We start from the raw sequence: 26,139 nt of genomic DNA on the forward strand, positions 1-26,139 counted from the left end.
GAAGTAATGGCACTCTGTTTCGGGGCGGGAAGAAAGATCACTGGACAATATTGTACCTATTTTATGTGGGGAAATTCGGAGTATTATGGCTGAGTTGACTGGCTCTCTTCCTTAGTAAGTCACTGGACACTGAGGTTCCTTTAAAACTTGTTTGTAGCTGCTTGATATTCAGCTTTGATCCCTTGCACTCTAAAATGACATGCAGAAATGGAGAAAAGCAAGACTTGCATGCAGAGAGCACCTGGACAAAAGTGGCTGTTTCATAGCTGCTAGAGAGAGAATAAATAACCAGCTGTACTGGTTTACATGAGTAACATCAGTTTACATTTAGGAACTGCAATCAACTTAGAAGTCTCTTTTCTAAGCACTATGTCCTGGTCCTTGGGAGCTTAGCTCAATAGAAATGTGTGGCAAAAGATATTTCTGTGATCTAAAGGAAAAATCTAGTTCTTCTGATGCTACAATCAGACCAAGTACCCAGTCAGTCTTTGAAAATACTGAAGTAAGAGGTAGTAAAGAGAGATTTGCAAATGTACTCCTTTACTCTTACTGTAAAGCCAGTTCACACTTTATCTGGAAAGGTATCAGTCCAAAAAGTTTGAGAACTGCTATTATATAGAGGATAATTTATTTGACTTATTCCCAAAGGATATTTTGGGAAGGTGAGAAGAAGTCACCTCAACATGAGATACATTAAGATATGTCAGCTAATTTACATACAAAAAAGTGAACTTGCAAGTACATTTAAAAGAATATCAATAAAACATTTAGACATAAGAATGAAAAAATCTTCAATTGTGGTAGTTAAAATAAATATGACTAGAATTAGCAAGCATTTTATCCTTTTTGTACATAATTGCACTCTTATAGAAAATATATTTTAACTTGTTTTGTGAAATATTTTATGTTTGTTTCTGATAAAAGTAGCCAATGAGATTTGAGTAACATAATTATTTTACAGTATTTTAATGCTAATAGTCTTAAGAAAGAGAGAAATGCCATATCTTCAGAGTATCTTACGAAAAAGTAATCATAACAATTGTCTGAAATACAGAATTAACATATTTAGTGGAAATCATGGAATCATGGCATCATAGCATGGTTTGCATTAGAAGAGACCTTCAGGATCATCTAGTTTCGACCCCTCTGCCAAGGGCAGGGACACCTTCCACTAGATCAGGTTGCTCAAAGCCTCATCCAGTCTGGTCTTGAACACTGCCATGCATGGGGTATCCACAACTTCTCTGGGCAGTCTGTTCCAGTGTCTCACCACCCTCACAGCAAAGAATTTTCTCCTAATATCTAATCTAAACCTAGTCTTTTCTAGTTTGAAAGCATTCCCCTTTGTCCTGTCACTACATGCCCTTGTAGAAAATCCCTCCCCATCTTCCTTGTAGACTCCCTTCAGGTACTGGAGGGCCGTAATTAGGTCACCGCTAAGCCTTCTCTTTTCCAGGTTGAACAATCCCAATTCTCTCAAGCTTTCCTCATACGACAGGTTCTCCATCCCTCTAACCACCTTGGTGGCCTTCCTCTGGACCTGCTCCAACATGTCCATGTCTTTCTTGTGTTGGAGACACCAGAACTGGAAGCAGTACTTCAGATAGGGTCTCACAGAGCAGAGCAGAATGGCAGTACCTCATTCCATCTGCCAGCCACGCTGCTTTTGAAGCAGCCCAGGACACATTTGGCTTTCTGGGCTGTAAGCACACATTGCCAGGTCAGGTCCAGCCTCTCATCCACCATCACGCCGCAGTCCTTCTCAGCAGGGTCGCTCTTGATCTGTTCATCCCCTAGCCTAGATTGATACCGTGGGTTGCCCCAACCCAGTCGCAGCACCTTGCACTTGGTCTTGTTAAACCTTATGAAATTCCCATTGGCCCACTTCTCGAACTTGTCCAGATTCCTCTGGATGGCATCCTATAATGGTATCCTGAGTTATTGAATATGAAACTAACAAGTAAATTAATCATGTTAGTGAAGACTCTTTCTTAGTGGATGATCTTCTAAATTTATCACTCATTTCCATTTTCAGAACTGGGTCTTCCCTACCAATATCTTCTGCTATTTGAGGTATTCAGTGATGATTGGTACTTGGGTCACTATGTTAGTAAAGTGTGAATTAGAAAAAAGTGGCTGCTGACTGAAGATTGTTTCATTTTAGTTCAGAAATAACACTTCTCTTGTCTCCCAAATGTGTGCATCATAGTGTCAAGTGTATCAAAGTTACATTTAGAAGTGACTGACAAAACTAGAACCTCCAGGGCAAGAACAGTAAAGGGAACACTGGTCACAACATCTATTCCAGGAAAAACTGTGTTATGGGGTCAGTCACATTTTTGCAAGGAATATCACTGTTTCCCTCCCCAAGGAAGAAAGCAAAACAGGGGGAAAAAAATAGACCTATAAAGACTCATGGCAAGCACAGGTGTCTGAACAGACCTAGTGAGCTATGCTGCCCCAAAATCTGAAGAAATCCTCTGAGAAGTTTCTCTGTGTAACCAGTCTTTTATAAAGTATGTCTTTCCTTTTCCAGTGTTGTTGAATTGTTCATGTTTCAGGCCACAGTTCTTGTGGAAGATTCTGCCCCACTGTCAGATCAGACACTGAGTTGTAAATTACGTTTTCCTTCTGCACGTAAGTAGTATAAGGTTCCACTTCCATCGTGTCATTCTAGCAAAACAAAACCAAAAACTGTGAATGCAAGGAGTAGTTTGGTTTGGCAAAACTCAGCAAGCCTTTGATATGAACTGACAAAAATAACTGGAAAATAGTGCTCTCGTTTTTATTCCTCTTCCACTCAAGAAAAAGACTCCTCTATTGCTTTTTCTATCAAAGAATATGTGTTGCTTTTTCCGGCAAAGATTTGGAGGGTAAAACTGAGATATTGGTTCACTTGCCTCCTTTTCCTTCCCTTCTACACCACTTATTTTTTTTCCCTAAAAAAAAAATAATATGCTAAAGTCTTGACTACAATTGATTCCTCCATCAGTATACAATTTTAGTCTACAGACATGCTAATAAAAGTTATGTGATGTGACAGCAAGAACACTGGTACTTAAACCATTATTTTGCATTAACACAACTGCATCTGTCAGCAACAACTTGGAGGTAGGGCAACAGAACAGCAGGAATAATAATAACTAGAACTGGCTAAGTCTTTTCAGAAGCTGAAGCATCTTTTTAAGTTGATGACAGAATTTGAGCCTGGTGTCTACTTGAGGTGCACAGATACAATATAGTTGTAACACATCTTGTCTGCACAGAGATGCTTTTATTTGGATTTGGCAACAGAGAACAGAGAGATATCACTGATGAGTGAATTGCTCAGCTACACAGGAAGCTTCTAATAGCATAGGGAATTCAATAATATCTCCCAGTTTGCAGCTCAGCATTCCTTCCATTGTTTTATAAAATTTTTTGTCTTGAGTCTGGTTGGTTCATTGATTGTGGATTGACCATACTAGATATAGAGGGGCCTTCAAAACTCACACATTATCATTCTGGACATGAAGAGGGATATTCCTTTTCTCCTTCTGTCTGTTAATTTGGTTGTTTAATCTTCTTGTTTACTAATAGTTTTCTTAATATTCCTCAACCCATGTTATTGCCTCCCTTTTTCATTACTGCTTGGACAAGAGTTGTGGTTGGTGTGTCTGATATAGTTAGGAAGATGTGGTGGGCATCCCTCCTTGCTAAGATAAAGAAGGGTAGTAGTTGAGTGTTTGCTGTTGGAACATCCCTCTAGTGCTCCAAGTCAAAATTATGGTAAAATTAAGCTTTGTTTTGTCCTATAAGCAGCTAAGAACAAACATATAGGACACAATAATACCTGCTTAAAGTACAGAGTAAAAATCTATTGTTTTCTCTTCACTGATTATGTTTTCTGGACTACCAGAAGATCCCTGATTTGGTGATGGTCTAATCTGCATAATTCTCCTTACCTGTATAGGATCAGTTTCAGGAGGCTTGGTTTTGTGGCACAGTCTGTGAAAAAGAAAGCAAGTGTTAAAGCAAATTCCTTCCTTAGTCCTATGTTTGGCTGGATCACAGCTAGTTTTCTTTGATCAGAAGCATATGAAAAGTTTCTTTTTCTTGTCTTCAGGAGTAGAGCCATCTCTTTTCTCTCTCTCCCTGACTTTAGATCCTGAAATTATAGCATCCTGACTTTCTTATTTAGGATGCTTTCTTAGCATTATTCAGTGAAGGTGTGTGCAACGCACAGTGTCTGCCGTATAGAAATATTTGATGAAGTTAATTCAGTTATCCATGGCAGCACAGACTAACAGAATCATATGATTTCAAGACACAAAGAGTACTTTAAAATTTCTTCTAGCGCTACACGATTTTTCCTTAGCACCCTATCATACATACCTATTACTGTGGAGCTTGATGTAGTAAATGACAGCCATGAAGGTCATAATGCTCAGAAGACAAAGCGTAATGGAGACATACAGGATAGAGTTCTTTTTGTCTAAACACAAAGAGTTAGTTTGAGTTATATCTTCTTACTACTCATTTTCTGTATTGTTTCAGTATAAGATTAAAGTTGCTTTAGCACATACACACAGTTTCAGCATGCTTGTAAGAGAAATATAATGTCCTTCAGCAGAAGGCAAAGTCAGCAATGAAACACAAATGGAGTCTGTCAGAGACAAAAGCAGATCCCACAAATCCCACAGTGGACACTCATGATATTTTTTCACTAAGCCACACCTGAGCCCCTCTCAAGGATTCAGTATTTCTCAGCACTGCAACTCGTGCATAGTTCTCAAAAGAAACAAAAAAAGCAAAAACCAGAAACCAGAGGTCATAGAGTGTCAGATATTCACAACTCAGAACAAAGCAATTTACTTGTTTCTGCTGGCCACACTAGAGTTGGCTCTCTTTCTCTCTCTTACCATGACATTTAAATTTGCATCTGAAAAAACCTTGCTGATGTTCCACTTCTGGTTGGTTATGACTGCTTTGTCTCTGTTTCCGACAATGTTTTCACTATCAAAAGAATGCTATGACACATATATATCCCTCTTAGGGAAGAAACTATTAGGAAATAATGTCTAGAACACAAACGAGTGGTGATGTTTCTGGTCAAAGGCAGTTGGGGATGGTACTCTTGTCTTTATAGGACTTCACTGGAGCTTTCTATATCTTTTGTAGATTTTCCTTCCTAGAAGTAATGAGAGTTGAACAAGCTGAACAGGCTTTTGAACAGCAAATGCACAAAGGGAAGCTTACCTGAGGGACAACAGTCTATGGACTCACTCCAGCTCCCAGCTGGGTGGAACACCATGCAGGTTGTGTCAGTCACGTTGGTGTTACATGCTGTCAACCTGCTGAGAACAGTCACTGTCCCGTTGTCGTGGCTTTCTTCCTCAAGGGAGTAGTTGCTCTCCAGGAGCCACGAGACCTGAGCAGGCGGCTTCCCTGCCGCTGCCTTGCACACGGGCTTCCCGTGCTCATCACAGAAGAGGCTCAGCCTTGGGGGCACTGCAAAGCACCAGGAAGGGGAGAAACATGGAGTTAGTTTCCTGCAGCTGGGACAGGATGTTCTTGTTCTCTACCCAAAATGAAAGCAGTGAAAAGAGGAGAATGAGGTTGGAGGTGCCATCCCATGGCAACAGTGTGGATCCAACTCACAAGAGACAAAGATCCTGTCTCTTTTTTCCTTTTCATAGAATCATAGAATCAGCTGGGTTGGAAGGGACCTCCAAGATCATCAAGTCTAACCCTTGATCCACTACCGCTGCGGTTACTAGACCGTGGCACTAAGTGCCGCATCCAGTCTCTTTTTAAATATCTCCAGGGACGGAGAATCCACTACTTCCCTGGGCAGCCCATTCCAATGTCTGATCACCCTCTCTGTAAAGAAATTCTTTCTACTATCTAACCTAAACCTCCCTTGGCACAACTTGAGACCTTGCCCTCTTGTCTTGCTGACAGCTGCCTGGGAAAAGAGACCAACCCCCACCTGGCCACACCCTCCTGTCAGGTAGTTGTAGGGAGTGATGAGGTCTCCCCTGAGCCTCCTCTTCTCCAGGCTGAACAGCCCCAGCTCGCTCAGCCTCTCCTCATGGGACTTGTGCTTGACTCCCTTTACCAGCCTCGTTGCTCTTCTCTGGACCTGCTCCAGCACCTCAATGTCCTTCCTGAACTGAGGGGCCCAGAACTGGACACAGTACTCAAGGTGTGGCCTCACCAGCACTGAGTACAGGGGAAGAATCACATCCTTGGACCTGCTGGCCACGCTGTTCCTGATACAGGCCAGGATGCCATTGGCCTTCTTGGCCACCTGGGCACACTGCTGGCTCATGTTCAGCTTCCTGTCAATCCAAACTCCCAGGTCCCTTTCTGCCTGGCTGCTCTCCAGCCACTCTGTCCCCAGCCTGTAGCGCTGCAGGGGGTTGCTGTGGCCAAAGTGCAGGACCCGACTTGGTCTTGTTGAACCTCATCCCGTTGGAATCGGCCCAACTCTCCAACCTATCCAGGTCCCTCTGCAGAGCCCTCCTGCCTTCTGGCTGATCAACACTCCCCCCCAGCTTAGTGTCATCTGCAAATGATGCTTTTGGACAACTTTCCCGCATTCAGGTGAGCCTTACCACAGCCATTCTCCATATCCTCTGTTAGGATATGGGAAATTGTTTCACAGCTCTTGTTTCTAACTAGACAGTGGAAAACACGACAGCAGAAGGGAGGAGAGTTTTGGGAAATAAGGAGAAGGGAGACCCAGAGACACTATCAATGATATGCATGACAGTTTATCCAACAAGAATCACGGCTTTGAAGGGACTATAGAGATCATCTAGTTCCAATGCCCTTGCCATGGTCAGGGACACCTTCCACTGGACCAGGTTGCTCAAAGTCCCATCCAGCTGGGCCTTGAACTTCCAGAGTTGGGGCATCTACAACTTTCCTGGGCAGACTGTTCCAGTGACTCGCCACCCTCTCAGTACAGAATTTCTTCCTAATATCTAATTTAAAGCTACCTTCTTTGATTAAAAAAAAAAAAGCTCCATTTTTACTCCATGTTTCCCCAGTGCCTTGGGAGAGGAGCTTTGTATGCCCAGGCCCAGACAGGGCCCTTTAGAGAACTGTAAACAGGGAAGGAGTTCCTTACCCAGCACAGTCAGGTGGTATGTCCTGTGGAAATTCCCTTCTGGTGTTACAACTTCACAGATGTAATTTCCCTCCTGGGCTATCCCCACTTGCTGTATCTCAAGGGCAGGCCCCAGATCTGGTCTGAATGTCCAGTTCATGCTGTCACTGCAGTTTGTTCTGGCTGTTGTGTCCGTATCAGCCCTGTACCCCAAGTTGCAGGGGCCTCCAACCTTGGGATATATTTTCCACGTTAGCATATTTACATTTGGTTTGAGAGGGCAGGCGAGCACTGAGCTGTCACCTACAGTCACTGACACTTCGTTGTTCCCTGAAGGAGAGAAGGAAAGAGAAGGACGTGAGATGGTGCTTGGGGGTGTCACTCATAGTCCTGAAGTTGAGGTCAGTGCTTCACAGGGAAATGTCTGTAATGGTACATGCCAGCATGAACCGTGTCTGTGCTCATCTGCAAATTGTCTGTCATCTCATACTAGAGCTGCAGATTATGGAGCCAGTGGCCTGTCACAGCCTACCCTCCAAATACCATCAACGAATTTCCCACTGGGGTTCCTCTTAGTGGATAAGGCTCGATATTGAAGGAGGACCCTAATCCTTCCCATTGTCTTGGACAGTTCATCATCTGAAATCTACCTCTATTGGCAAATTCTTCAGATTTGCAACTCCTTTGGGTTGCTCACAGGGCAGTTGCCACTAACAGAAAATGGAAAAAATAGAAATATGACTACTGCATTTGGCCACATGATAATGACTTTTCTCTGGAACTGTTTCAACCAACAGAGTAAACAGCTTTTACTTCTGCATTCATACAAAATCCAAAAGTGTGGGCAAAGGCGTTTTCTGCACCTCTCAGACATGAAAAAAGCACAAATAACAGTGGTGGAGCTTTGTGCAGAGGAAGGATTTTGTCTTGTGTCTCAGGGATGTCTTTTCATCTTCTGAATCTTTGTGAACATACGCATTTACACTATGAGCGTACATAATGCGTACATATGCATTCACACTGTGGCTGTACTGTTTTTACTGCAGCAGTTCCCATACGACATGAATGTAAGCCCTGCGCATCTTTGTGCCAGGCACACAACTATGAAGGTATAAAATGTGCCCATATCCTTGTGCCTCTTGCTTGATAGGCTGAGATAACAGAGGGACCTTACTCAGTTGATGTATTAACAAGTGTTGACAGTGAGTATGGCTTGTTCTTGAATTCTGTTTTGCATTTGCTGGGAAACATTCTTTTTTTTTTCTTTCTAGACACTGACTCTTCTTTTACATTTTAAAAGATGACTATTGCTGGGAGACAGGAAATACTTCTTTTCTGGATCCATGAACTATGCATTTGAAGCCACTAGATGAAAAGCTTGGACCTAGTCCTCTCATTCTTTTTGGTAGTTATTACACTGGTTATTTAGGGGTGGAGAGCCAGACCACTATTATGGCTCCTCTGTGTATTGTGTTTGTTCAAGACTAGTCCCACCTCAGGATTGCTTTTTTTTTCTTATAGGTCCCTGAATTTCTTTTTAGCCAAGAAACTAATTTGCCTGGGATTTCTTCTTCCATAAGCTTTCAGGATGGATTATTTTTTTCACATACTGAACATAAGTCATGCTTGCATTCTTTGTATTGACCAGATTTGGGACACCTCATCTGCCTGTGTCTTCAGCTGACATATCCAAGGGTCAGGTTTCTAGCCCAAGATTAATTTCGCTCTTTGCTTGACCATTGAAGCCTCTCAACATGATGCCACCTTTGGGACAGTTGGTTCTTTTGCTTTGTTTCAATTACTGACATTGAGACCATTTCCTTTAAGAAAGTATTTTGTGATGGGTTTTGTTTGCAGGTAAGGTACATGTGGGTGAGCATTCCAGGATGAGAGGAAAGTTACCTGTAACTGTTCTTCAAGATGAGTTGCTTGTATGTGCATTACCATTGCCTACACTTTCACAGGCAGCCCACCCTCCTTTGTGAGGCACTTGTGAGACAGAGAAAACAAAAGTATGAGGTGCAGGTTGTAAACCAGCGTGAAGAGGAGGTGAAGGAACGGGACTTTTGTGTCCTTGGGCTCCTGCTGAAATTAAAACAAACAACCCTCAAAATTCACAATGTATGTATATGTTTTAATAACCACCTGAAGAAGACTTGTTGCCAGTAAATAATCTTTCTTTTTCAAAATCTCCTAGGTGCAACAATTAATGAGTTAATAGGAATAATACCCACAGCTGTCATCCAAGCAAGCCTCCATTTACCACCTCACTCACTTCCTCCTTTAATAGGTCACTGTTAACCTTTGGGACCATAAACCACTGATGTCTCAGTTCTCTGTGTCTCTGGTGGAACCCGAATTGTTCTTTCCTTGGGCTGAGTAATAGTTTCAGTGGCATTCTGAAAGCTGTATGTGAGGAGAAAATCAGAGTACTACTTTCAAACCATGCATTAATCTGGATGGACAACAGAAGTTATCAAACCTGATTTGTGCTGAAAAATAAGTTTTTCACAAGTTATTCCAAAAATGTTAAACCCCTCCACAAACCTTTCAACAGATATACTAAAGCAGCAATTGAAAATTCAGCTGGATATACAAAAGATTAGAAAGGCTAATTTTTGTGTGATTAGTCAAACCTTTGTCAGTCTTCCTCCAAGGTACCAGACCTGACTTTGTTGTTCCACTACCACCCACCCAGATCTGAAATTCTATTACCTCTGTTGTCTAGCACAATGTGAAGCCCAGTTCCTGAACATTCACAATGCTATAAGAAATTGTCTTAATGAGCATCAGCTTTAAATCATTAGTCAAATCACTGGCCTATTTGAGAAAACTACAGTTGGTTTTACCTTAATAATATTGTCTGAAATCTCATTATCTTCTTGAATCTAGGTGAATGAATCATTCCAGGTAAAACACATTTGCTTCTGTTTGGCTGTGTTCTTGGGAAATGACTTCCAACTTGCAAAATGAAGACAGTTCACTGCATTTTCACTTCTTACACATTCCTTTAAAGGTTTTTGCCCTTTCATTTTGTAGATAAAGTATCCTTTGGGTGAATACACTTCAACTGTTGACAGTGTATTTTTCTGCTTAATGGCATTTCAAGAGAATGTGAGGTGTGTGTCTTAAACTCAGATGATTTTACCAGGAGTGGAACTGAAGGAAGCCTTTTGTCTCATGACAGTTTCTGGATGAGTTCAATGAATGTCTCTGAAAATTGGAGAACAAAGTGTTTCCTCTCCTAGTTTAACATTGCCAAGAGTCTCAGAGCTCCGAGTCGTGCACAGTGTGGCTTACCTCATCTGAAAATGACTAAGCAAACCTTAACATTCAAACAGTTTGTGTGTTGGAGATGGGGGGGGGGGTTGGATAATATGTGCAAAGTTGAGCACGAATGACAGTGTTGTGCAAATTTAACTGTGTACATTTTTATTTACATTTTAAAGCAACATCATTTTACTTGTATTTCAACTCAGCATCTCCTAAAGCAACTCATTGTAATGCCCAAGTTCCTCAAGATAACAGCTTACACGCTTCAAGGCTGTAGAGAAAGAGGCAGTGAAAGTGGTGCTTTCTGCTATGCCTTTCTGTCATATTCTCCTCTGAATGAATCAAGTACCATTGACTTCAAATAAGAAGCCACATCAGTCAGCTTAAAATGTGCTGAATCAAGTTTAAGCACAATTTTAGGTTTACAAGTCATTCGTAGAAGGATTATGAAATCCCCTGTATCTTGTTATCAATTCAGAAGGCTTTTGGTAAGGCAAGAGCTTTTCCATAGATGGTAGATTAATTTGTAAAAAATCTTATTTATCCTACCCTTATACACATCTTTCTACTTTTGTAAAGAGGCCTTATAAACATAAAAGTTTAAATTGTTTTGACTTTACTGACCTCTTTCATTGCTAGAGTGCAGGTAAGTGGCATTAACGCAAATATGAATTGTGAACTTTCTTCCTTGATTTGCTTCTTTTCTCATACATGCTGCTATAAACATGATCTTTAGACTTCTTTTATGGAAGAAGAACTTATATGCCAAAAATTCTGAAAGCTTTGATTTATTTATGTTTCTGAAATGACTTTGACAACCTTCTCTTATGGTGGAACAGGGACTGTTTTTATCTCTGTAGAACAGAAATATATTATTAGGAGGAAGTGTTATCTTATATTATGACCCTATTAGCCTGTTAGCATTCTCCCAAGAACTGTCTCAAACTCCTACTGTCTTAGTTTTAAAGGCAGGGAAAGAAAAAAGAAGGTAAGGGAGCAAGGTATAACTGCAGAATCTGCACCTGTTTTGATCTTCTTCTGGTTCAATGTGGCATGGAAGCATTTTGTGTTGGCAAAGTGCTCTGGATACCCACTAAACTGAGTCCCAAAAGTGGTATAGCCAGGCTGATAGTTCTGCTGGGCATTTGGTCAGTAGCCCTTCTTGTCAGCGTGTAGGTAGTTACAGTGCTTCCATTTCTATGGATGCTCACTCATTACCGTGTGGTGCAGAAATCTTCCAGCATGCTTGCTATTCTCCCAATAAAGCATATGCAAAAAGAGAACTCTGCTTCACTTTACCACAGAGTGTAGTAATAAGTTCAGATAATTCAAGGTTTTGAACTGTGGTGAGCTAAATTCTTGTCACTCACAAGCAAAATAGGACTGGGCCTGGGTAACACTTGATGGGAAGCTTCCAAACCATGAATAATAATGACAGCCATTTTTCGTAACAGTTTCTGATGAAAAAAGGATTTTCCTTTCTTTCTATTTCAAGATAAAATATAATCTCAGAAAATGTCAAAACTTGCTGTTTTTTACTAGAGTTAGCTTTATTTAAAAGCACTGCAAAATTTATATTCTCAGAAATTAATATGTAAATAGCTATGGAATCCACCAGCACAAAGACAGGTTTTTGAATAGATATAATCCTCATCCCTATCCTGTCCTTCCTAGTCAGTTTAGCATTTCCTCCAATTTAGAGATGTTGCTAGGAGAAGTTGGACTGAAGTTGGACATGTTCTGCTCTCTCTTTCTAGTGAGCATACCAAAAGCCATATAAGTCTCTAAAAGTATATTTTATTAGATCAGAAACTAATATGTTAGCATGTGACAGCTCTACAGGGAACCCAGAATTGCTAGCTATACTTACAAAAATGAAAGGACTGAAAATAAATCTCCCCTGCTCTCTGTGCCCCCATAGAACAGGTTCTTTCCCTCATTCTTCTCTTGTACTCCATAAGCTTTTGATGACTTGTCAGGCTGCACATTTTTCACATGATCTCTTCTGAGCAACTTTTCCATAATTTCCATTACTTCTTGTGGGTCTACTCCAATCAAGCCCTTTGCCAGGATCTCCCTATATGCTTTCTTTGCCGTCCTTATGCTGCTTACTCCAGCCTGCACTCTTGGATATGTACTCAGCAGCTCTGAGGGAAGACACAATCTCTCCTTTCCTCCAAGAATTTCACTAAACCTAAAGGGTGTGTATCTACTCTGCAGGCAAACTAAACAAACAGAAGTATTTCTTGTGGTTAAACCCCAGCTGGCAACAAAGCCCCTCACAGCCACTGGCTCCCTCTCGCTCACTCCCCCCACAGTGGGATGGGGAAGACAATCAGAAAAGTGAGAAAACTCATAGGTTAATAGTTAAAGCAAAAGCCACGTGCACAAGCAAAGCAAACCAAGGAATTCCCATGGGCAGGCAGGTAGCTATCTCCAGGAAAGCAGGGCTATATCATGAGTAATGGTGACCTGGGAAGACAAATGCCATAGGTCCTTACATCCCTCCTTCCTTCTTCTCCAGGTTTTATGTGTTGAACATGGTGCCATATGGTGTGGAATTTAGTGTTGGTCATTTGGGGTCAGCTGTCCTGGCTGTGTCCCTTCCCAACCTCTCGCTGGTGGGGTGGGATGAGAGGCACAAAAGGCCTTGGCTCTGCATAAGTGCTGCTGAGCAATAATGAAAACATCCCTGTGACATGAACACTGTTTCCAGCAGAAACCCAAAACATAGCCCCATAGTAACTATTACGAAGTAAATTAACTCTATCCCTGCCGAAACCATCACAGTATGCCACTGTTAAAGAGGAAAGGTTCAGTGTTACAAGTGTTTCAATTCAGACCTGTCACTGCACCGCTGTTTTCTGGAATGGTGCTTTCATAATGTAAAATGGTTAATAGTCATTTGCTGAAGTTTCCTCCATGATAGCTGTTTGGTTTATGACCAGTGCATTAGGGCATATATGCCATACATGTCAGCATTTGTCTATTCAAACAAAGGCTCGGAAACAAACCAGCACATTCCACGGCTCCTTCTTTCAAGATGAAATCCCATTTTATAGCTGAGCTGAATTAACAGGTTGTCAGTGCAGCAAAGGCCTCGTTCTCTGTGGGCCTGCAGGAAACAAGTGATTTGAAGAGGTGTGAGCTATCGGGCTCACTTCTGTGCAGTGCTAACTGTAGGATGGTAGTTAAATGTCAGTACTGTTAACTATTTCATTGAACATAAGAGAGATTAAATATAACTACGTATTTTTTGTAAACAGTTTCTCATTTTCAGTAGTGTTTTTCACAAATGAATTGACTCTGGAAAACAGCAATCATTTTTTCTGTTAACCAAAAGGAGCAGAACTCGGGAGTCCATGCTGTCTGTCACAACGATGTAGAAAACAGACAAGTCAGGTTCTGGGAGTTCTGTATAGCTCCAAGCTGAACCATTTTACTTTGATTGTGAACAGCTTTCACCTTGGAGACTCATCTGACAGGTGGGTAGGATAGAAGGCCTTTAGATGAGGTCCTCTAATTTTACTCCAGCCTGTGAAATCCACAGTATTATTAACATTTTCTCTCCCTCATTTTCTCTCCTTCACTATTGAAGAAGACTTCAAGCCATGTTTGAGAAGGTTCTCAAGCTCTATTCTAGTGCACATTCCAATGCACTGACAGATTCCACTTCTATGTTTGAAAATGCATATATCCTTTCTCAGGAGAAAACAAACTCAGTTGAGAAGCTCACATTTGTGTTTCCAAAATGTGTTGTCATGCTAAAATAACAAAAATATCATCATGCTAAGATTTCTGTAACTTGAAAAGATTGGGGGAAAGACTTTGCTCTATTTTTTTCAGTGTGGTTTATGTAGTGTGTTTGACAGCTGTCATGAATAACTAGTTGCACCAGTTTCAATGCAGCGTCACTTGTTTAGTCATTCCTCCTATTTCCCAGAGATTTTCTCACAATAAAGGAAGAAAGAAAGATTTTAAAAACAGGAAAATTTGATTATGAAGCCACTAAAATTTCAAGGGGAATAACTACAAAATCAGAGAGAGCTACACAGCTTAAAAGTGCTTTTAATTGCTTTCAAACAGGAAAGATTTCTAGCTTCTGTTATTCTTCATAGCAGGTTTTAACCCACAGTAAAACTTTTTCTTGCCTCCAAAATGACTCAAGTTCCGTGACAACCTCTTCTGAAACTTAGCTGCTAAAGAGTTTTTCACACTGTAAAGGGATTGCTTCCTCAGCCATACTTCTCAGACATCCTATTGAATCTTTATTTCTTACAATAACAATTTACCACAGCATCTCCCCCTTACACCCCCTGTGGATTGTGACATATTAAACTCAGAGGTATAATGAACTGAAACAATGATCATACCAGAAGCAAACTACCAACTGTATCTTGGAATGAATGTATTATATGAGTCATAACAAGTCATAATCAAAAAGGCAGCACCAGACGATTGAAAGAGGTCAGATACAACACTGAGTTCTGCATCTGTTTTCCCCTTCTAAGTGCCTGTGACACTTAACAAGGCTTGTGTGGAGTAAAGTGAAAGATAAATAGAAGTGCTTTGTACTAGGGTAGGAATTGCTGACGTACTGGTAGACTTTTCTACATCATAGCTTTGTGACTCTGAAAACATAGTCACAACAGGACAGCATGTAAGCTAAAAACCAGCCCTGTGTTTCGGGTGAACACTAAGTAGTTTGACTACTCTAATTTTCATGATAGAAATACATGAAATAGCTGACCTGAGCTCATATGACTGTTTCTTGAAACTGAGATCACAACTTTTTCAGCATGGATGTATCTTTAAAAGGACACTTTAAGAGACTTATACCTTAATCATTAGTTTCACGCTCACGCTCTTTTATCCATACTTATTATTTCTTGAAAATATCTCCTATTCCCATTTCCTTTCGTTAGGCTTTTTTCTTATCTTCAGATATTCTTTTCTTCCTCATAGTTGAATTCTTATTTTGTTCTCCTTTTAACACATTTCTTTTCTGCAACTATTACCGCATCACTTGCGGTACTTTTCTTGCCCCCGTTACTTTCTTGCTGTTTCATACAAGCCGAAATAGCAACCTTACACACTTTGTCACTGGTTTTCCAATATGAAGTGCCCACAGCATGGCTGGATTTTTTTTTATGTTGCAAACTTCAATATGACTTTATATGTTGCAGAAAGGTGAGGACACTGACAGAACTCAGTAGTGATCCCCAGGTTTCCGTCTTCCCATTCAAAGTGGAATACACCTTTGCACTCGCCAGTTCCAGTTTTTCATTTTTCTATGATCTTTCAATTCTATTAAGCTTTCTCCAGTATAATTTCAAGCAGTCATTCAAGATAGCTAATTTTGAAGGAAAAGAAAAGATGTTAAAGCGCATCTAATTAGGAAATGTGGTTTGATAGTGTCCTCTTCAAAAAAATTAGGCTCAAGAATAGAAGGACAACTGTAGGGAAACATGATGGATTAAGAACTGGATTAAGGAGAGAAAGCAAAGGCAGTGTTAAAAGGAGGTGTCAGGTTGAAAGTAGCTTGCTAATAATGTTTCTCAGCAGATGTTTTTTGCCATAACTGCATTTAACCTTTTTACTAATGGCATTGGCTGTGTGAGGAAACTTGTTAAAAGCAGGAAAAATATAGTGTTATTAGTATAAAGAATTGATATGTCATACTAAAAGGACCAGTTGACCTCGATGAGTAGAATGACAGATGTGTGCTGAAATTCAGCAGCTCAAAATATAATAATAATAAAAATAAATAATATTACAAATTTAGACTGGAACTTAGAACAGAGAATCTTGCCTCAATCAGGATTAAAACCAGCCTTTCAATAAAGTGGGTGCTTTTTTTGGTGCTCAAATTGTTTATGAAAAGTGTTTTGTGATACGTCTGCAAAAAAAAAGAAGGCAATTTAATTTTATTTCAGCACTGCAATTTGATCCTGTAAATCAGTGATTACTCTCAATTAAAGGGGTTATGTCTCAATATAAATATGACTTTCTAGAAAAAAGGATAGATACGCTTCTATAATGAAGGAATTTGTTGGTGTTTAAATGATGTATCAGTCATGCAGCTTAGAGAACAAACACCGTTGGCCAAATCCTCAGCTGATAAAAAATCATCACTGAACTTAACAAGCTGTCACATATTATATCAATCTGGTTGTAAACTTTCAACTTGGTGTGGCAACTTCTATGTGCAAAGATCTTTGTCCTTGCAGAATGTGAGCTGGAATGGATGAGGGGAAAAAGGATTTATACTGGATGTCAAAGTGCCTTGGGTAGTATCTCTTTCCGAGTAGCACTGTGACACCATGTGTAACAAAGTGCCTCCAACTTCTCAGCATAGAAACAGATACAGATTGTTTTATATTTGGTTCTGTATGCTGAACTTGGCCTTTTACTGTCTGCCACATGAGAAGAAAAACAAAATAGTACTGTTTATTTATGCTTGAGAGGCGTTTTCCTGCTATTCTAAACAAAAAATAGATCATTGACTGCAAACAGCAGCTTGTATGCCTTCTTTTTCATAGTTTGCAGAAAGCAGATAAGGGACTGCTGTGAAAACATGGCTATAATCTCACTTTTATATAGTTAAAATCTCAGTCATACCTTGTTTAGTGCTTAGCTTTAGCATAGTGGTTTTTGCCCTAGCATTTTCTTATTCAATACAAAGATAAGGCAGCACAAGAAGATCCCCTATGCTTGTTTTCTTATGAATGGTTGTACTTATAAATACAAAATATATCAATTGTGAGTTTTAAGTAGCACATACCTCTACAAGTGCATTCACAGTTTAAGCAAATCTGCTTGCTTTGTAGTTCATGGAGTATGTGGTCAGCTTGCAAGACTGAACTTCCTTTTTTCCATGGTTTTAACACATCCAGATGCAAATGCATTCAATGTGTTTGGACCACAGTACAGTAAAATGTTGGTATCACAAGGATGTGCTTTGAAGATTGAACTATGGCAATTTAGATGTGTTCTAAGAAAAGTTTTGCTTAGTGGAAATTCAGTACGAAATTCTGTTTTAAGAATTTGGGTGAGAAAACCCATCCTTTAGGATTCAGATGTTTTTAGGGTAAAAAAAGTCAGAATGATTCCAGCACATAGTCCCAGGGGGCAGCAAAAAAATAGTGAAATGGAGACAACTGTAAGATTACCATAATAGTTTTTTTAGGCTATGATTTTTTGTATCTGGTGCAAGACTCCATCACAAACTAGAAAAGAAGGCAACAGAGACAGAAGCACTGAAACATACTACAACAGAGACAGTAAAAATGCAATAAAACACTAGTACCATAGTGAAAAAGAATTTACCAGCTTTATTAAGGAAAGAAACTAAATGACAGTAGTAGCATTCAAGAAGGTTAAGTATGTAGGTAAACTTGAACTGTACCTAGGTTGCTCTGTAAATCGACTTCACTTTTATTCATCTCATGCTCTATAATTCCAGCACTGATACAATATTACTGACTTCGATTTTTTACTACTGATGAAACTGAACAACCATAGAGAATCACATCTCCTTACTGACAATGGATTTCTTGCAGCTTCCTCTGGAGCACTTGGACATATCTATTGTCACAAGATACAACTGCAGATGCAGGACTTAACAGCCCAGCACTGCGAATGTTATTTCAATAAAAAGAGATTTGTTGCATGAACTTCTCATGGAAGATCTTGCCTTTTCTTACCACTTTCCTTTGGAGTATGTACACAACCACTTGAGTGTTCTGTGTGCTAGAAATCTTCAAAGTATTACCAAAAAGATTTTTATTTTCTCTACCACTACTATGAGGATTGCCACAACATGATTGTTAGTAGAGATCATGCATCAGCAGCCTCAGTAGCATATTATCCAATTCTACCTGAGGGCAGATGCAACCATTATGAAGCAACCTCAGCCTTGCTTCTGAGCTGCCCCTTCTGCTGTTGTAAAAACTAACCCAATCGCATAAAACAACTTACTAAGGAAATGTTAAGGAAAATGTTAATGGAGATAAAGCCTGGTTACACACAACAGTTTTTGCATGACCTTATTTAGATTAGAGTAGCTTGCTCTAGTCTTCAGAAGGGGGGACATAGTTCCTTCTGAGCTTCATATAACACTAAAATTCTCTGGATAGAATGCACTAATTGGATCAGCTTGACATATTTAACCTGTGATCTCTGAAGAAAAAAACCCCTTGTCACTAGATCTTGCTCAGAAGAATCACCCTAACAATGAAGGAAACAAGTTTAAGAGCAATGTTAGCTAAAAACTTCCCATCAAATGTGGGCTGCTTTTTATTGGGAGCAGGATGCAGGGTGGGGAGGAGGTTTCAGGCATGAAATTACATTTTAACTGAACACCTTTTTCTACATTCTTTGAAGGGCAATATAGTCGATTAACCAAGACACCAAGAAGTTGAAAACGAAATACCATAGGTGAAAAATGTCCACTTTTTGGCATTGGACTTTTAAAAATATTTCCAGCAAAGTCAGTTTTAAAAAAGAATTTTTGCCAAGTTTATTCCCCTTTGTCTCCCCATTTTCTTCAACATTTTGTGGTGTATTTATACTCCTTTATTTTTTGAGCAGCTATATTCAAAAATGTAGGCTGTCTCTGATGCTTACCATAATCTATCTGCATGATCTTGAGCAGGTTCCTCAGTATTCTTTTGAGATAGTTCTTTATCTACAGAAAAGCGACAGGGGTTTTTTCCTCCAGTGTACCTGTTGTGAGGTTACTGATGCAAAATTTAATAATTTTTGTAAAGTATTTCAATTTTTTCCAATGGGTAGCACTGAGGTAACTATTTGGGATCTTTCATTATCACCCAAACACATTATAGACAGGTATTCTGTCACTGCCAACAATGACTGCAGCTGTTTTGTTTTAAAATATCATGAAGGAGACATTTTTATTTTCTGGCCAAGTGGAATGGAATAACTCATGTCCACACAGTTTAGTTCTTCTGTCTATAATAGGAATGGACACATGCACATTACATATTATTCAGAGATGTCTCTAATTTAATCTGGATCTCACAGACCTATCTGCCTTCTCTCTCTATGCATAGACAATTTAGGCTTCTGGAACTGTTGCCCAAATTCCTAGATCCACTACCAAGTTCCCGGCGTGCTGTATGGCGTCTGGAAGAGCACAAGCTCTAGAAATGCAAGTGAGCAGTATGTGGGAAACATTAATTGCTGTAGCTAGACAGTATTAAAAGTAAGTCAAGTACACTAAAAGACAGAAGCTTTGGAGTGCCACTACCTTTGGCACAAAAGCCTTTCCCAACTTGATACTGGGCATGCCCCTTAGCCTCAGAACAAAATTCCAGAAGCTGCTCCCTACTGTCAGAGCATCAGGGGTCTTCCACTACTTCACAAAAAGACACAAGAGATTCCTGCCCTATTTCAGAGTACCTGCAGCCTCTCTTCAGCCGAAACTGCATGTCCAAAAGCTTCACATTCCCAAAAACTTGGTCTGGCATATTTTTAATATGTTAAAAGGATCAGCTTCTCAGATTATGTGGATTTTGAGTTGTCAGTAAAAAGGCTTTTTGTGACAAATGTTACATTCCCAGCTGAGTGCCACTAAATAGTTTCCTACCTTGAAGTCACAAGGATAATGCCTGGCAGCTTCGTGACCACTAAGCAAAGAGGAACAGGATTGGATATTGGGAAAGCATGTTATAATTGTGCTCCATAATTTTTAGCACTTAATGAGAGCCACAGAACAATGAATAGCTTCTACAGAAAGAAAGTAGCTGTGCATATTCCCCGATCTTACATCCCAATGGACAATTGGTTCCAGTTAGACTCACCTCCTGATCTCATAACAATGATGGTGAGCAGCACAAACATATACACAATCTTCCCAGAAATCTTCATGTTGGTTCCTGCTTTCATGCCTTAGGCAGCTCCGTCACTCCATCCATCCCGACACCAACCTAACTGTGGTCATGGGGAGCGTTTATTGCTTGCCAGTGCATCCTCAGCAGTCAGTGTCAAGTGTTTCCTCTCTCCCTTTCCAACTCCTCTCCTAGCTGTGCACGGTCCTGATCAACTGGCTCCTCAAAGCTGGAGAGGTTCCTCCTTCTGACTTTTCAGAGCACTAGGCTTCCTGTACTGAGAGCCTGGGCGAACACTGAGGAAACAGACTGAGTGATTCTGCCTTCCGTTCATTGGCTCTCCTCGGGAGGCTGATAAGTGAAGATAAACCCTGCAGCAGAGTTCAGAAAGGGTAAAAGCAGAGGAGATTATGCAAGGCTGAGCTTAATATCAAAAAGGAAATGTTAGTCTTGGGAAGCTAGAGAGAAATTTATTCTTCATGTTTGTCATGTCTGTTACTACTACTACTTCTTCTTTAACACTTCTTTGGCACTACCTCCGAGACAATTCTTCCTTATATCTTCCTCAAGAGAAAAAAAAAAGGCAAAAAAAAAAAACTGTCCCAAGTCTTTTCTGTAAGTGACATTTTTAATTATTTCTTTCTTAGCTGCTGGCAGCACAGTTCTCATCTTGAACAACAAGTCTATCCAGATCCTGAGAACAGAAACTGAGTTTTGAGGGGAAAGAAAAGTCTATTTTAAATTCTATTCAACAGAAATGAGACAGAAACTGAAGGTGGCCTACATCTTTCACTTAAAAATTGGTTTGTTTGGGGATTTTTTTCAGAATGCTCTTGTAAGGGTTGTTTTAAAATAATACTGTACCTGTTTCTCCACTTCCTCACTGAGCTACTAATTTCAGATTCAGAGTTCTGTCTCCCTTCTTAAGCCACAGCACTTCCTCAGCACAGTTCTGTGGGTCAAGGAGACAAAAGGCCTCAGCTTTTTGTCTTGTTTGAAAGCTAGGAGTCAGAGTAATTACCACTGAGGACAGAGATATAAGAAGTAAATACAGAAAAGAGATCAAAGTTGGCAGGAAATGAACTGCTTAGGCACTAGGACTGCACACCATGTTTGAACTCTGCTGATGACTGCAGTCTGATATTCTGGTAATTTTGTTTGATCAGACTGGTGTTCCAAAATTGTCTGCATTGATATTCACTGGAACAGAATAGTGTGAGTTAAGGTCTTATGTAAATAAGTAAAAAAAATTTTGATAATGATCATGTAAAGAAAATCATGTAAGACACAAATTTAGTTGGATCATCTTGGTCCTAGGATCACCTCATTGGCTATAGTTTTTTGTGGGAGGGTGTTCTGTATATTTCCCCCCCTTGATTTTTTAAATACAATATCACATTTTGACACTCCTCCGCACTGTTCTGAGGTTTTCAATGTGCTATTTTCAATAACATTGGTTTGTTTTCTGAGTATTTATCATTGACCTTGGAATTAGTAATGTGTGTGAATAGATATCATAGCTGTATCTTAGACAAGGGCATGGAGAGGAAGAAGAGGTCTTCATGTAAGTAGAGATTAAGACACAAGGCTGGAGAGAGAACATGTAATCAGTATCAGGCCTTCAAGGTAAAGAAGTGGTGCTCAAATTTGTTGCAAAGACAAGAGGAAACTAAGGTGGTATAAATGTGCAGAGGTAGTGCATTGGATACAAGATTGATGCATAAATATAAAAATTTAAAATATTCAGTGGGATAGAGGAGATTTTGGAAAAGAACAAACTCTTTTAAACAAGAAAAGTCCTACTTTAAATTGTCATCATGAAAGATCTTTGCTACAGGAAATTCATTCAGAACCAGAAGTTAGACAGATGGATTCTTTTGGTAGGAAAATATTATTTAAGACACCATTAAGACTCTTCGGGAGCAACTTCTGATTGAAGGCAGCAGAACTTGGGAAGTGCCACAGAAGTCTGCGGCAGGACATGACAGGAAACATAAGTTTACCACAAGAAGTGACGAGCACTTTATTTCTTAGTCACAGGAGCCTGTTCTCTAACTTGCACAATGAGAGCCAGGATCCCACGACATAGAATTCACAGGATCCTAGAATGGTTTGGGTTGGAAGGGACCTTCAAGATCATCTCTTCCAACCCTCCTGCCACAGGCAGGGACACCTTCAAGAGCAGGTTGCTCAGGGCCCCATCCAGCCTGTCTTTGAATACAGCCAGGGATGGGGCATCCACAACTTCTCTGGGCAAAATCTGTTCCAGTGTCTCACCACTCTCACAGTAAATAATTCCTTTCTTATATCTAATCTAAATAAATACCCTCTTTCAATTTAAAGCTGTTCCCTCTTGTCCTACCACTACATTCCCTCGGAAGCTCCCTCTCCATCTCTCTTGTAGGCCCCCTTTAGATACCGGAAGGTTGGTATAAGAACTCCCCAGAGCCTTCTCTTTTCCAGGCTGAATAACCCCAACTCTCTCAGCCTGTCTTTATAGTACAGAGGCTCCAGACCTCTGATCATCTTTATGAACCTCCTCTGGACTCGCTCCAGCAAGTCCATGTCCTTCTCATGTTGGAAACACCAGAACTGGATGCAGAACTCCTTGTGGGGTCTCACCAGAGCAGAGCAGAGGGGTAGAATTACCTCCCTCAACCTGCTGGCCACACTGCTTTTGGTGCAGCCCAGGATGTGTTTGGCTTTCTAGGCTGTGAGTGCACATTGATGGGTCACGTTGAGCTTCTCACTCACCAACACCCCCAAGTCTTTCTCCTCAGGGCTGCTTGCCCCGACCCAGGTGTGGGACCTTTCACTTGACCTTGTTGAACTTCATGAGGTTTGCACAGGCCCAGCTCTCAAGCCTGTCAAGGTCCCTCTGGATGGCATCCCTTCCCTCCAGCATGTTGAACACACCACACAGGTTGGTGTTGTTGACAAATTTGCTGAGAGTGCACTCAGTCCCACTGTCCATATTGCCAACAAAGATGTTGAACAGCACCAATCCCAATATCAACCCCCGGAGGAACACCACTCATTACTGCTCTCCACATGGACATGGAGGCACTGACCACAACTGTTTTAGTGTGACCATCCAGCCAAATCCTTATCCATCGTGTAGCCTGTGCCTCTCCAGTTTAGAGACAAGGATGTTGTGTGGGACAGTGTCCTATGCTATGTACAAGTCCGGGTAGATGACATCAGTTGCTCTTTCCTCAGCCACCATTGTTGTAACCCTGTTGTAGAAGGCCACCAAATTTGTCAGGCACTATTTGCCCGTAGTGAAGCCATGTTGGATGTCACAAATCACCTTTTTATTTTCCATTTACCTTGGCATAATTTCCAGGGGGATCTGCTCCATGATCTTGCCAGGCACAGAGGTGAGAATGACCAGTTCCCCAGGTCTTCTTTATTTCCCTTTTTAAAAGTGGGGGTTGTGTTTCCCCTTTTCAGTCAGCGGGAACTTTACCAGACTGCCATGACTGGTCCTGAGAAAGACCAGAGTGTGAGAGAGGATGACCCAGATGGAGAAATAATGCACGTAGAGGAGTGAAATTTGTCTGGGTTTGCTGGCTGCATCAATTAGAAGTGTGGTGTGCATTTGATGGAAAGGAGAAAAAGTGGAAAGAAAACTGAAGCCTGAGACGTAGTTGAGGAGGAAGACATTGTCAACAAAGTGCAACTAAGGATACATTTTCAGTAAGTTCCCATTTCCACACAGCAGTAGAGAAAGTCAAGCACTGTTTGTTTAAGGTGCTATGCAGAACCATCACAGCCTTGCTGGAGGCTGAACTTTCCCTGCCTTCTGAGTTCTGAGAGCACAGAGCTAGGTTCTGCCTGTGGTTTTCATTGTGGGTTATTGCAGAACTATTTTATGTTAATTATCGTAATGTCATCAGATATTATTTGACAGTCTCTGTGATCTGCTCTGTTTGAAGTGGTTTTACGCAGCTTAAAGTCCTTGCTGACAGCAGATTCCATGCTAGTAACTCATTCAGCAAGAAGAGCAGGAGCTGTAAAGCTGAATTTTAATCAGCAAGGTGCAGACAGAAATTCATCCCAGGAACTTCAATTCCAATGGTGACAGGAATATCAGAGTGCTAGAACCCCATCTGGTATAAACTTAAGCTGGCCTGGTCTTGTTGACTTCACCTGAAGCTACCATGACTTTCTCCATGTGTAGCCACTTGTAGTTGGCTTCCCGCCAAACCCCACAGACTACAGAAGAAAAGCTCCCTGAAGAGAGAGAAGAAAAAAAACGGAATAGGAAGAGCTATATAAAATATATATATTTTACATATGTTACAGATATACAATTAAGGTGCTATGTACATATGAACACAGGAACCCCAAATCACTTCCCAAAGGGAAAGAGGGGAAGGGAAAGAGGAAAAAGGACAAAAAGGGACAAAAATGGACAAAAACAAAACAGGTGTGCACAATCGAAAAAACCCGGTAACCAACAAAATAAAGAACTAGCAAAATCTCACCACTTCCCTTGAGAAAAGCAGGACAGCCGGACGCGGCCCAGCACTCTCCCCTCACGCGTGACAGACAACAGCAGTCACTGCAGGCCTCAGCTCCAGGTAAGCAAGACCGAGACAGGGACCTACCATTCCTAAACATTGCTGGAAGAAGAGAGAGAGGTCTCTCTGACCGACTTTATTTATACCTCACATTACGTAAAGGAATAGCATGGAATACTTCCATGGTCACTTCTCTAGTTCCTTCCTGGTTACAACCCGGTCGCCAGGAAGGCCTAGACTGAAACTATCACACCATGTAAGAATTCTCCCTGCTGTCTCTTTCTGTGTCAGCTGAGGATCCTAAAGGTAGAGACAGCTCAACAGGCTGCAGATAAATGAGCAAATCCAATTATCTCTGAAGCTGAAAATGGTTCTGAAAAAAAAAATCATGATTTTCTGTGTATTGACAGATCTGTTTTGCTCACTGAGTAAGTACTCACCCCATGAAATGCAATGGGTTTGTGTGGCAACTTGCCAAGGAAGTAAAATTAAGGCTGGATTACATTATGCAATGGCCTAGTTCAATGTATATGGCATTAAAACCAATTCAATTCTTTCAGAGATATCAGTGTGTGTTACACTTGTCCCTGAATTTCCTGCCTTTTGATGACCTTAGAACCTAGAACTTGTTATAACGATGGAAAAATAATTTCAAAAGTTTTATTTGCATGCTCAATAACAAAGGACATTAATTTTCTATATGGAGGTATGAGAAAGAGAAAATAAAAGTATTGGATAGCATCATTTCTTGTGTGGGCAGATGCAAAAGTTCTATATCTACTTAGCTGATGCACTTTGCTCTGACTGGCTGTTCCTCCAGCTATTCCAGTCCTTGACTCTAATAGAGTTCATCCAGTCTACCTGGAGCATGATTGACAGCTCTGCCTCAAATTTGGTTGTCTCAATGTGTGCAATTGCAGACTGTACTTTCAGCAAAGGCCAAGAAGGCCAGCGTGCAGTGGTCATTTCCTTGCCCATTGATCCCACCACATGGCAAGTCCTCTAGCAGAATGGCATAATGCAGCAGCCTGGCTATGGAGATATGATTTATAAACTTTGTGGCAGCAAAGTGGCATGATATGCTTATAAAGCAGCTTCCTGGTTGTTCTGTGGTTGGGTATTGTTTATTCCTGGAAACACCCACACACCTGAAAGTCCTAACGAGAATAAAGTTTCTTTTACACAACTCCTATTGGAGGGTAGGTGAGACTGAGGTGAAGCCCACACTCCCAGAGTCCTTCTCCCTTCAAGGAAGTTTGCATTTAATAGCAAGACTGAAACTGGAGGACCTGACTTTGAATTCAGAGCTGTGGTGCACACTTTACATACATGTGTAGCTAAATAAAACATTATGTTTCAAAGTACTCCTGAGGGTGCTGAATGTAGGAGTCTG

General features: G+C 40.7%; 1 protein-coding gene across 3 annotated transcripts; it reads right to left on the bottom strand.

The window, feature by feature from the left end:
* Positions 1-1,923: 1,923 nt before the first annotated feature.
* On the bottom strand, positions 1,924-25,073 carry LOC113966428 (cell surface glycoprotein CD200 receptor 1-A-like). Of its 3 annotated transcripts, none has more exons than XM_027681114.1 (7): positions 22,975-25,073; positions 20,194-21,172; positions 7,118-7,426; positions 5,239-5,490; positions 4,375-4,474; positions 3,945-3,987; positions 1,924-2,673 (listed from the first exon to the last, which is right to left on the bottom strand). In XM_027681114.1, the coding sequence occupies exons 2-7, from the start codon at positions 20,276-20,278 to the stop codon at positions 2,551-2,553; spliced, it is 912 nt and encodes a 303-aa protein (XP_027536915.1). In that variant the 5' UTR covers positions 20,279-21,172; positions 22,975-25,073; the 3' UTR covers positions 1,924-2,550. The 3 variants fall into 3 exon arrangements, with proteins under 3 accessions (XP_027536915.1, XP_027536916.1, XP_027536917.1); XM_027681115.1 differs by lacking the exon at positions 22,975-25,073 and having other exon boundaries at positions 20,194-20,784; positions 21,085-22,391; XM_027681116.1 differs by lacking the exons at positions 4,375-4,474; positions 22,975-25,073 and having other exon boundaries at positions 20,194-22,391.
* Between the last annotated feature and the right edge of the window lie 1,066 nt (positions 25,074-26,139).

The sequence above is a fragment of the Neopelma chrysocephalum genome, unplaced genomic scaffold (assembly GCF_003984885.1).
Source record: "Neopelma chrysocephalum unplaced genomic scaffold, ASM398488v2 Primary Assembly neopelma1_60, whole genome shotgun sequence".
NCBI classification, from domain to species: domain Eukaryota; kingdom Metazoa; phylum Chordata; class Aves; order Passeriformes; family Pipridae; genus Neopelma; species Neopelma chrysocephalum.